General features: G+C 34.9%; 1 protein-coding gene across 1 annotated transcript in view; it reads right to left on the bottom strand.

Moving 5' to 3' along the window:
• Window positions 1-13,896, bottom strand: part of MIGA1 (mitoguardin 1) — a 76,939-nt gene that overhangs the window by 12,935 nt on the left and 50,108 nt on the right. The window contains 4 exon segments of the mRNA XM_079138087.1: window positions 1,291-1,377; window positions 2,405-2,477; window positions 2,946-3,064; window positions 7,044-7,144. Coding sequence (XP_078994213.1) covers window positions 1,291-1,377; window positions 2,405-2,477; window positions 2,946-3,064; window positions 7,044-7,144 — 380 coding nt within the window.

Here is a 13,896-nt window from a genome sequence, read left to right as displayed (position 1 = left end):
ACCCTCTTCCTGAACTGGATTAAAGAAGGTAAAAGAGGAGGTATTAGTGATAATAACAGTGGTGGTTATAGTAGTAATCTAATGATGATCTTACCATAACAATCACAGACTTTACGGCAAATTGAGAACAATTCATGAGAAACAACTTCGTCAAAAAGGTATGAACATTATATAAATAATAACCCAAGCCAGGTGCAGTGGTGCACAACTATAATCCTAGCTACCTGGGAGGTTGAGGCAGGAGGATCACAAGTTCAAAGCTGGCCTCAGCAAAAGTGAGGTGCTGAGCAACTCAGTGAGACCCTGTTTCTGAATAAAATGCAAAATAGGACTGGGGATGTGGCTCAGTGGTTGAGTGCCCCTGAGTTCAATCCCTGGTACCCTCCTCAAAATAAATAAGTAAGTAAGTAAATAAATAAATAAATAAAACAACCCAAGTAGAAATCAATGTTCTTTGGATGATGATGATGATGATGATGATGATGATGATGATGATGATAACTATTATTGTGGGGTGCTAGGGATTGAACCTGAGTCCTCAAGCATCCTAGGTAAGTGTTCTATCACTGAGCTACTTTCACAGTCCTTTTTATTTTGAGACAGGTCTCATTAAGACAGGGTCTCACTAAGTTGCCCAGCTGACCTCAAACTTGTGGTCTTCCTGCCTCAGCCTCTCATGAAGCTGGGATTACAGGCATGAGCCACCATGTCCAGTTTAGATGATGATGATGATGATGATAATGATAATTTTGTGGTACTGGGACTGGGGCTTTAACCTAGGGGTGCTCTGCCACTGAGCTACATCCCCCCAGTCCTTTTTTTTTTTTTTTTTTTTTTTTTCTGGTACCAGTGATTGAACTGAGGTGCACTTAATCACTGAGCCACATCCCCAGGCATATTATTTTTTATTTTGAGACAGGGTCTCACTATGTTGCTTAGAGCCTCACTAAGCTGCTAAGGGCTTTGAACTTGAGATTTTCCTATCCCAGCCTCCTGAGCCACTAGGATACAGGTGTGTGCTACCATGCCGGGCCCCAGTCCTTTTTTTGAGGCAGGGTCTCACTAAGTTGCCCAGGCTGTTCTTGAACTTGTGATCCTCCTGCCTCAGTTTCCCCAGTTGCTGGGATTATAGGCTTGGGCCACCATGCACAGCCTTGCTTAGACTATTTTTAATATGTGAACCTTTGCAACTATCTACAAAAACTTTTCAACCATTAAAAAATTAATGTACTTTAATCTTCAGTTAAGCAGAAATAATAAAAAAAAAACTTGCTAACAAAACAAGTTTACCTTTCGTGCTTTTACAATTAAAGCTGATAAAATTTTCCTTCCACTCTCTGCAAGGAATATCCTGTTGGCTGTTTCTGAAAGAATCACCTGAAAAAAATATCCATCCCAAACAAAGTAAAAAGAGAGCTATAATGAATTTGATTGGACATCCAACTTCATAGCACATCCACACAAAAATAACCTTAATACAGCTAATACACTGCATGTGGTGCTGACAATAGGTAAACCACTGAGAAAGTCCAAAATTTACTAAAATAAAAAGAGCTCTTTCAAGGCTGGGATTGTGGCTCAGTGGTAGAGCACTTGCCTAACGTGTGAGGCACTGGGTTCAATTCTCAGCACTATATACAAATAAATAAATAAAGGTTCATCAACAACTAATAAATATATTTTTAAAAAAGGAGCTCTTGAAACCTATGAACAAAAAAAGATTAAAGGGGAATAAATCTGAATTTAGATTTTGTTCACTATAATTAAAAAGTCTAAAATAAATTTTACATAGCCCCAAAATATAAGAATGCAGATACTTTATTATTAAATGACCTTATTTCTTTTCAGGAAATGACTTTTAAAACCCCTAAAATACAAACCAATTGATAATAACTAGGATAATTTTTAAACAGCCCTTCTCCCCCTGCTTTTTTTTTTTTTTTTTTTTAGCAGTATTGGGGATTGAACTCAGGATTCATTGAGCTACAGGTTCAGCTTTTATTTGCGGGGGGCAGGATATGGGGTTAGGTACTGGGGATTTAACCCAGGGGTGCTTTTCCACTGTGCTATACCCCCATCCCTTTTTATTTTTTATTTTGAGACAGTCTTGCTAAGTTGCTGATGCTGGCCTCAAACCTGGGATACTCCTGCCTCAGCTTCCTGAGCTGTTGAGACTGCAGGCATTCACCACTATGCCCAGCTCTTAAGGAGTCATTTTTAGATACCTTTAGCATCAAAATAACATTACTGATTTGACAAAGTGCAGTGGACCTGGGAAGCCATGGGGAAGGACAATGACAAATGGAAACCAAGTAGCAGGGAGGAAAAATATACATTAATAGGCTTTATATCACAAGGGTGAAGATGAGTGGTAGGTAAAGTCACTTAATGTTTGGAAAAGTACCTGAAAAGCCTGTCGAATACAATGAAGTTTGGCAAGAAAATCACTGTCTCCTAGGCACTCCAACATTTCAGTTCTGTGTAATAAACAGGGGAGACCACTGTTAAACTTCATTCAAGACCAAGCTGACTACAAATCTGAACTCAAACAAAGCTAAACCTCAAATGAGAGGGAGGGGGGTATAAAAAATGGTGGAATGAGACAGACATCATTACCCTATGTATATGTATGATTACACAAATGGTGTAAATCTACATTGTGTACAACCATAGAAATGAAATGATGTACCCCATTTGTGTACAATGAATCAAAACGCAGTCTGTAAAAAATTAAGATAAAAAAAAAAAAAAAACTAAACCTCAAGACCTTAATTAAAATACATATCTTCCCCATACTGACGGAACATGTAAAAGAATTTTTATTCTACCTGGACCAAAAACATATTTTTCTTTATTCTCATAAACATAGTTTTAATAAATATCACAGAGACACAGCAATAGCATCTTAATATTTTCCATAAACATAAGCTAAACTGGAGCGGTACCTCAGTACTCTGGAGTAAATTTTTCCTTCTTCAACTAAGTGCATAGCTTCTTCATAAAAGGGGCAGTGGCAAAAGGACTCCAGGTTGTAGGTGTGCCGTATTTCTCTGTGTTCTGTAAGCTAAGAATACAGTGTTAACACAGAAGACACTGATACAACAGGAGAAACTAAAAAAAAAAGGGATTTCCCTATTATCAAAATATGCTAAATTTGATTAAAACAAAAATTCATGAACATTTTATAGTTAATAAATTATTACTTTACTTCCAAACTCAGTTGTTTAGGAGTAAAACTTTAAGAAGCTTCATTCATTTTTAATCCAAACATTTAAATTCACAAGGTACACAAATCAGCAATATCTTATTATTCATCAGTAAGAATAACTGAACAGAGTGCATTAAAAAAAAGAGAGATAGAAGCCAGGTATGATAGTTCATGACTGTAATCCAAGTTACTTGGGAGACTGAGGAAGGACACAGGAGGATCACAAGTTTGAACACAGCCTGTGCAATTTAGCAAAAACTGTCTCAAAATACAATAAAAAGGGCTGGCTCAGTGGTAGAGCATTTGTCTAGCATGTGTAAAGTCTGGATTCAACCCCTAGTACTGCTGAGAAAGAGAGAGAAGGAAGAGGAGGAGGAGGAGGATTATTATCAACCAAAGAGTACTTAAAAGTATAACTCATGAAGCAAAACTTTCTACAAAAACATGGAAATAAGCTCAACTTGGCTATTCTAAGGAATTCTGAATTATATTTAGCTTTGATTAACCTTTGTGTAACTGAAAGTCATGTTCTTCTGGCTAGCATAACAACTCTACAAATTCCAGCTTTCTGACAGTTCATTTAAAAAATAACTGCAAATACTACAGAGGAGCCAACTTAACAAAGTCCTCTGGAGTAATTTTACTTTTCAGCATCCATTTAAGTGATCCATTTAATGACACACTGCACTTTTTTTCCCTTGTGGTACTAGGGAACCCAGCTCCTCACGCATGTAGGCAAGTGCTCTCCCACTAAGCTACATTCCTATTCCCAATCCCCCCACTGGTTTTGTTTTGCTTTTGGGGTGATACTGGGGATCAAACCCAGAGGTTCTTTACCACTGAGTTACATCCCCAGTCCTTTTTTTTTTTTTTCCGAATTTTTTATTTTGAGCCAAGGTCTCACCAAATTGCCACAGCTGGCTTCAAACTTGTGATTCTTCTGCCTCTGCCTTTCAAGTAGCTGGGATTACAGCTGTGCACCACCATGCCTGGCTCCAGCCCTTTTTATTTTGAGACAGATCTTGCTATATTGCCCAGGCTGGCCTTGAAGTCACAGTCCTCCTGCCTGAGCTTCCTTTGTAGGTGGGATTACAGCTGTGTACCACTGGGTCTGGCTACTTTTTCTTTTAAATAACAGTTTTACTGAGATACAATTCACGTATCACAAATATCGCCTTTTAAAGCATACAACTTGGTATTTTTTGTGTATTCACAGACTTGTGCAACCAGCACTACTTTCTAATCTGAGAACATTTTTATCATTCCACCAAGAAACCCCCTATCCTTCAATAGTCTCAACTCTGCTTTTTCCATAGATCCTGGAAAGTGCTACCTACTTACAGGCTCTATAGAGTTTCCTACTCTGGAATTTCATATAAGTGGAATCAAACAATGTGTGCCCTTTTGTGTCTGCTACACTTTAGAAAAGAAAGAACCTTCTTTTTTTTTTTTATATTTTCCTTTTTCATTTTTTTGTTTGTTCTAATTAGTTAACTTGTTACAAATGAATGTTCAGCAAAGAATATATAAGGGAATCTTATTAATCACTTTCACAGATGATTGACAGGCTTAGATTGATAGCTTATGTCTGGAACTGTTTTAAACAGGCAAGAAGTATTTCTGCTAATTCTCCCATCCCCTTGTGCTGTGGATTGGACCAAGTACCTTGGGCATGCAAGTACTCTACCACTGAGCCATACTCTCCAGTCCTTTCTGCTAATTCTGCATAAAATTCTTAAATGCTCAAAAACTGTTTTACTTCCCAAGAGTTCTGATCTTATTTTCTTAATAACTTTCTCCATTATAACATTTTCCCTAATTAAGTGCTTCACATATAGAAAAAGGAATTAAAATAACTTAACAAACATTTCTTATAATGTAAAAAAATTTAATTTGGAACATATGTTTTCAGAGATCATACTTTTATTCCCTAGAAGCATTCCTAGGATGTTTCTTGGATACTGAGTCCTTCTTGTGTATATTCATGCATTTTGTTTTCTACGAGAATTTTTAAAAATATACTTAATCACTGAGCTTAGTGGCTTATGCCCATAATCCCCAAGTACTCAGGAAGCTGAAGCAGGAGGGTAGCAAGTTTGAGGCCAGCCTCCAAAACCTAGCAAGACCCTGTCTCAAAAAATTAAAAGGGCTGGGGATGCAACTCAGTGTATTGGTTCAATCCAAAATAAAAAAATAAAAATAAAAGTATTAAACCTTTGTAATTTAAACAATAAATTTAAATTGAGTGAATAAAAATTTGTTTTTGTTTTTTTTTCTGTTGTTATTTGCACTGCTGAAGATCAAACTCAGGCTTTCACATAAGCTGAGCAAGTATTCTACCAGAGCCACAGCCACCAGCACCAAAAATACTTTATTTAAAAAAAAAAAATTTTTTTTAGTTGTAGATGGACACAATCTTTTTATTTTATTTATTTATTTTTATGTGGTGCTGAGGATTGAACCCAGAGTCTCACATGTGCTAGGCAAGCACTCTACCACTGAGATACAACCCCAGCCCCAAAAATACTTTTTAAAATTGTATCTTAAATGGAAATTTTTGAACTCAGTGGAAAAAAATGGAAAGTGAATAGCAATTCTTCTTCATACAAAGCACCTAAGACAAGTCTGTATAATACACCAAGAGGAAGAAGATACAGCTCTTCCATGGAACAAGTAAATATATTCTTTCTACTGCAAACTTGTAAGTACAAAACCTATCTTTAAATATATTCTTTCTACTGCAAACTTGTAAGTACAAAACTATCTTTAAAAATGTAAATAATTCAGGAGATGATATTGTAGCAGTGGCTAAAATATACAGAAAAATCTTAAAAGGATGAAAGAACTGTAGATTGGTAGGGATTAAACCTTGATTAAAGGGAGAATCAAAGTTTAGGATACAAAGTATCTAAACACCTAAAGCACCTAAATCTTTCCAACACTATAGAATAAAAAATAATACTGTTTAGATACATAAAACTGTTTATATAAAAAAAGACAATACCCAAATCTGCCATAAAAATGCAGATATTATGAGGTAAAATTGGTCATATGTGTTTTTAAGCTGTTTTAAGTTTAAAAAATTATAAAAAGATGACCTCTTTGCAAGCAGTCTCAGTAGAAAATAAATGATCTACAGAGTTATAGGTGTTCAATGATACACCAATGTTTACACACATACAAATACACACATTAGTGTATTTATATCTAGCTTTTTTCCTGTGCTTATATATTTGTATTATATTTTTCTTTTTACATAATTATAATCATATGCCCTCTATAAAACTTTAATCCTCTTCACTTAACATATACTACCATGCTATTAAAAATGATCAAAAACATATTTATGGCTCATAATATTTCAAATTATAAATATCCATTATTGGACATTAGATTGCTTTCAGTTTTTCATTATTATTAAGATGCCAGTGAACATTTTTATATATAAATCTTTGCATCTGATCACTTCCTTGGAAAAATATCTATAAGTATTATTTGTGAACTAAAGAATCTGAACTTTTAAAAACTTTTTTAAAAAGCTGAAAATTGTTTTCCATTTACAATAACTTCTTTTGTCTCATCTACAGCTATAGCCTATGAAAGTGCCCATTAGAGAATGTGCTTATATGCCCACCACCTTAAAGAGACTCTAAGATCCTGTGGGAGCTTATATTCACATTACATTCACCCCATATCCTGGTATCCACCACATCAATAAATGGTGCTAAATAAATGGTAACAGAACTGAAATTACCATAAAATGGCAAAACCGTACTATTGCTGGAAAAGAAATTTTTTCATTAAGAATATTTAGGAATATATATGTCCTTCCTACCTCTGCTACTGAAGTAAAGGAATCAGCTGATGCCACACTGGATGTGTCTCGCAGGCCAAAGTCTTCCACATTCCCCTTTACAGTGATGTCTGTATCTTTGTCTTAAAAGTGAAAAAGGGAGTAAGTTCAGAAATGGATACTCCTGTCTCTGCCATATTTCACTTTTTATGGTTTTCTCTCTCTCTCATTTTTATTTAGACTACTAGAATCTAAAAGGAAAACAATAACAAATCAATTGGTTATAACCTGACAATAATCAAAGTATTTTCACTGTTTAACTGATTATAAAACACTGCCAAGCAGAGGAGAAAGTGCTATAAAAAGAACTTCATTTTGGGGGGTGGGGGGAACACTGGGGATTGCACTCAGGAGTGCTCTACCACTGCCCAACACCCTAGCTCTTGTTATTTTTTATTCTGAGACAGCAAGTCTCCCAGTTGCTGAGGATGGCCTCTAACTTGCAATCCTCCAGCAGCAACCTCACAAGTGGCTGGGATTATAGTGTGTGCCACAGCATCTGGCAAGACACTACCTTCTTTAAAAAGAAACCAGAAATCTTTGTTTTCATTTGACTAAATTTCCATTCCATCATTCATTCCTAAATAAAATTCATTACCTTTACCAGAAATCTTTCAAGTTCTCTTTAATACCTCTAAATACTATTTGTGATGCTACAGGGAAGAATAGTTTGTTTAAAGTCAAAACATAAATTTAGTTTAAATTCAAAAGTTATGCAACCAATTATTTTCCAAGTTTTAAGTCAAGCAGAAGAAAGAATAAGCCACAACTGGTACAACATTCATTCCTATTTAGCATCAAAAATAGCCATACGTACAGTCTATTTTCCCCTAATTTCCTTTTGGTAGATAAGATTCTACATTTTAACTATTTACCACCTTATAAGTTTAACTATTACTGTTTTAAAATGAAGTTTACATCAGTCCTTTCAAAGTACTAAACTTAACCAGGCACATTGGTGCATATCATAAACCCAGTTATTAGGTAGGGTAAGGCAGAAAGATTTCAAATTTGAGGCCACTTGATGAGACCCTGTCTCAAAATAAAAAATGAAAAGGGCTGGGGATGTAACTTAGTGGTAGAGCAACCCTGGGTTCAATCACCAGTACTAAAAGTAATGAATTAATAAGTAAATAACCACACTTTTAAGTTTAAAATTCTTCTACAAAGTCAGGCATGGTGACTCATGCCTATAATCCTAGCTACTCAGGAAAGTGGGGCAGAAGTTATACTTGAGCCCAGGAGTTTGAGGCTAGCCTGGGCAACAGAGAGCAAGACCATGTCTCAAAATATATATGTGTATACACATACATGTATGATTACACTATCCATGTAACTCTGAACCATGTACGGCTAGAAGAATGAGAAGATGTGCTCCATTTGTGTACAATGTGCCAAAATGCATTCTACTGTCATATATAACGGAATAGAACACATTGAAAAACAAAACAATTTAAGAAATCCTACTACTACTAAATGATAATAGGACAAAGTCAAAGGTTAAATTACTCTATTTCACAATTATTTTAGAAACTTATAGTTTTCCACCAAACTAGAGAATAAACCAATATGATTATTTTACACTTATAAACAGTTACAAAACTGCTATCTTTAGATCCTCAGTTTTGGAAAAATTCTTATCAGTTTCTTTTCAATTAATGTAAGACTTAAAAAATGCACTCACATACTTTGAGATTATTTACAAAATTTAATCAGTAATCACAACCGTCATAACTTTTTCTTAATTGTTTTCCATTCTTAGTATTACCTGTGCAAAACAGAAATCATGGCACAATTTTCATTATGCCAAAGCATTTTTAAAGTAGGATTACATTTACCATCAATTAACTCTTGGTTCCATACATCTCTTGCCTTTTGCTATTTTCAGAGTGGAACACAGACATTTATCTTGTGTCATTGTACCTTTCAGATATTATCCATGAGCTGGTAAAAGTCTGTTTTATTTCAGTCAACAGTTAGCAGTCATTCAGTGTCATCCAGATTAGTTGCTATGGTTGTACTTTCCCCCAAAAAAAACTAACAAAGAAAAAAAAAACTCAATTCCAGAGGAACTAGAAAGATTTATTCATTAAATCCAACTCCACAAACCACAAACCATACCTCTTATATCAGTAATTGTTATGCTTCCTGGAATGCCAACTTAATAATTATGAAGAGAAATAGCACATCTGTTTTTTAGAGAAACCTATAAAAAGTATAAAGAATGAATCTTGGTCAATATTCCAAACTAACTGCTTTTATTTTTCCAGTTAAAATTTAAAATGCTCTTTCTAAAAAGTATCAACATTTGATTATGGTTCTGAAAGACAGGGAAAGTAAGAAAATTTTAAAACCCAAAGGCTTCATCTCAGTCAATATTTTCAGAAACTGTTTACTAAATTTTTCTTAGTGGAAAAAATGCTAACCCCACAGTGAGATATTACTACCACCTACCAGAATGGCTAAAATTGGAAAAAAATTGCCATTTTTTCACAGCTATATAGCAATGGAAATTCTCAGACACCACTGGTGGAAACATCATTTGGTAGAACCACTTTGGAAAGTTTGACTTTATCCTACCAGAGTTCAAGATTTCATTTTCTATGTCTAAGCAATTCTACTCTTGGATGTGTTTTATAGAAAAGCATGATTATATGCAAAAGAATGTTCATAAGAATACTATTTATAATAGCCCCAAACTAGAATAAAAACCTATCCATTTACCATAGAATACATAGACAAACTAGTGTATTCATACAATGAAATACGAGAATGAATAGCTATAACATGCAACAATATGAATGAATTTTGCAATATGTTAAGCAAAGAATTATCCATATGACATCATTCATACGAAATTCATCAACAGGCAAAACCAAACTACAGTGATCAGGGCTAAACACTTCACTGGTAAATATGAAGAAAAGCTAGAAAGCCAAGGGAGTGAGCAACAGGTCAGTAGTTCTGTGGGGAAGTGGAAAGGGTATTTATTAGGAGGAGGTACAGGGAGTTGGCAACGTTTTATGTTTTGATCTACATAACAGTTACAAAAGAGGGTGTGATATATCAGTATACTTTTTTTTGCAGCAGGGGGGCACTTTCCTCTAAGGATAGAATAGCAGGAAAGAAAACAATATTGATTATACAGCTTGGTCCCAAATTGCTGAGGGAAGAAAAGGTCCAATCAGAACTTTGAAGGTGAGGGGAAAGGAGGATAAGACAAAGGATACTTTCTGTATTCCAGTGTTAGCAATGAAGTTGAAAATTGTTATTAGATGTGAATTTTTTTTTCTGATTGAGGAAACATCTATAACAGTATTAGGTTCACACAGCCAAAAGACCTGATTAGTTTGTTAAATATAAGAGAAAACTGGAAAATCAACTACATCCCTACAGGATGCAGCAGAAGTATATCATGCCAAACATATACCACTCATAACCTTTTTATCTCCTAGCTCATCAATTATCCCTTGCGATTCAGTGGTTGGTTTAGACTTTTAAGTGGGAATGTTACACATTGCTTACTTATTTTGAGATGAAGCCTGCTACGTTGCCCAAGATGGCTGGCCTCAAACTCCTAAACTGATGCCATTATTCTACAGCATATGCCACCAGGCCTATTTTAAGTAGGAATGTTTAGGTGAGGAAAATGAAATATATCAAAGAAGGAAAAGACACTGGAACTAAGGAATGCTTATTACTTAAGGACAATAATAAATGTTTAAAAAAATTTTAGTTAAAGATGGACACAATAGTTTTATTTCACTTATTAATTTTTATGTGGTGCTGAGGATGGAACCCAGTGCCTCACACCACACGTGCTAGGCTAGTGCTCTACCACTAAGTCACAACCCCGGCCCCAACAACAAATGTTGATGGAATTATTAAAATAAGCATTTATTTTGCATTTACTACTTTCCAGATACCAAGTTACATGCTTTGCATATACTACCTCAGTTAATTCTCACAATAACCCTTTAAAGTATATGCTATTAGTTTTCTTATTTTATATTTCAGGAAGCTATGGCACAAACAGATTAAGTAACCAGTAAATACACACAGAGTTAAGAAATACAATAATAGGATTCAAACTCCAGTCATCTGACACCAGATTTCATACCATAAAACCATAAAATTGTGGTATCCAATACAGTAGCCACACAGGCCTATTAAGCACATCTGTTATGGTTTAGATGTCAGGTGTTTCCCAAAAACTGATGCATGAGACAATGCAAGAATATTCAGAGGTGAAATGATTGGGTTATGAGAGCCTTAACCCAATCGGTGAATTAATCTCCTGATAGGGATTAACTGAGTGATAACTGAAGGCAGGTGGGTGTGGCTGGAGGAGGTGGGTCACTGGAGTGTGCCTTTGGGGTATACATTTGGTATCTGGGGCATGCAGTCTCTCTCTCTGTTCTTGGGGGCCATGTCCTGACCTGCCTTCCTCTGCTACACTCTTCTACCATGACGTTCTGCCTCACCTTGAGTCTGGAAGAATGGAGCCGACTGTCTAAGGACTGAGACCTCTGAAACCATGAGCCCCCAAATAAACTTTTCCTTCTCTAAAACTGTTCTTTTCAGTTCTTTTAGTCATAACTGCAAAAAAAGTTGCCTAAAAAACATGAAATATACAGTTTTAAGCGTAAAATGCACAATGGATTTTGACAACTTGGTACCCAAAAATATCTTAATAATATACACCAGGTATAAAAAATATATTATTAAAATTAATTTTGCCTGTTTCTCTTTTACTTTTAATGTGGATATTAGAAATTTTAAAATAACATCTGTGGTTCATATATTTCTGCTGGACACAGGGGTTAGAGCATTACTTTTTCATCTTTCATCCACAGTACAAGGAAGAAATTTTTAAGTTCCTTAGAAGATTATAACTCACATTTTCTGAGTAACTACAATATGCCAAGCATTCTGCTAAGTGCTTTCAAAGAATATTTATTTAACACATGTTAAATAGGAATAAGCCCATTATGTACAATAAACATTTCATTGTAATTAGAACAAAATAGCCCATTTTTCTAATCAAATGGCTTTTTATCTGGTTTTCAAAAATTTTCATAATCACTGGCCACCTAACCTATCCAATATTATTTTCCATTAATTACTAAATAAAATCCCTCAGCTCTATCTGAGGGTATAATATATTCACCACACTCCCTCTTCTATAGTAATGCACAGGTAAAAGTTTCAGTTTTGGAGTCAACCAGCCAGCATCTGTATCCTGATCCTAGATTTGCTACTAACTATTTAGACAAACTGAAGATAAGAGTACTGATTTCATAGAATTGTGGCAAGGATGAGAGATCTGTACAGGCACTGTACTTCGTATGTGGTAAAGACGAAATAATTTGTGCTATTATTATATTACATATTACCATATGCCTATCTTACACAATTCTCTGGTTTCTCCTGCATCTTCTCCCTATATAAACTACTCTCCTAAAGGGCTGGGGATACAGCTCAGTTCACTTGCCTTACCTTGTGTGGTCCTGGGTTTAATCCCCAGTATGGAAACAAAACAACTACTCTTGTTCCATGCTACCCAAGGATTCACATTCTTTTTTCAATACTCAGCTCAAGTATTATCCTCTTCAAATTATCTAACAAAAATTATCTAGCTTGTTGCTTCTATGTGAGGCACTACAGAAAAGGTGTTGAAATCATGGGTATTAGAGTCAGTCTGGATTCAAATTCTGACTTTGCTGCTTATTAGCTGCATAACCTGGGGAAAGTTTCTTCTCTGTTCCAAAGTGTTCTCATTTGTAAAATGGGAATAATATCTACCTCACAGAATTGTAATAGGATTAAATGAGTAAATGTATGTAAATATTCAAAACCAGCAATCATTATTACTTAAAAGTAAGTACCATTTACTAAACTGTATTTTTAAATATCTAGTGTCTGAATACATATACAGAATATTATAGAGTCTGTTCAGCTAGACTGAAACAATTTGAGTGGGAGGACTTTTTTCTTCTGATAATTTCTACAGTTCTCAGGAGACTACTGAACGTATTATAAACACAATGGTTGGTTTGTATAGGCTAATATGTGTTACAAAGTGATCATCTCCTGGACATGAAAATCACTGAAGAGTCATTTATTTCCTTTGGATCACTTTGCCTGTAATATGATTTTAACTTGTTTCCAGAGGCCTGTTTAAATTTCTTGTGCTTCTAATACTGTAAATTAAACTTAGGATACTATTTTATAAACATAATTAACCTTAGAAAGTTTTGCCTAAAAGAAAGCATTTCACAAACTGGGGTAATTATATACTAAAAACATACCACAAATTATAATTACCACAATGGCCCTCTGTAGTTTTTTGTTTGTTTGTTTACTGGCAAACTTTTAAAATTAATAACCTAAAATTTATTAATTTTTTACCTGTCTCAATCACCCAGAACTTTAAAAACGTTCATACAGAGATATAAACAATGATCTTCTTTGGAAGAACACTGAAACTGTCATGTTTACTTTTAACTAAATTGTCACTTATTTTAGGCCAAAAATCTGACTGGATTCAAGCCTTCTTCTTCTTTCACAACCTCATAGTTCACATACTACTTGTTTTTCCAAAGAAGGATTTGCTTTAAAAGTTAAAAAAAAAAAAAAGCTAGAAGACATTTCAGTTCCAGAATTTGGAGCTTCAGGTCTGCATCTATTTCCTTAGGCCAATCCAATTGTGTTTTCGTGTCTTGCTTTTGCCATCCCTAGGCACATTCTATTTTCTGTCACTTAGAAGGCACTGGGTCTATTTTAATTTCAGCAGACTCTTCTGGAGATTCCAAAGATGCCACTCCTCTTTTAA

Source organism: Sciurus vulgaris (assembly GCF_902686455.1).
Source record: "Sciurus vulgaris genome assembly, chromosome: 1".
Classification (NCBI taxonomy): domain Eukaryota; kingdom Metazoa; phylum Chordata; class Mammalia; order Rodentia; family Sciuridae; genus Sciurus; species Sciurus vulgaris.
This window is presented reverse-complemented; position numbering and strand designations above follow the sequence as displayed.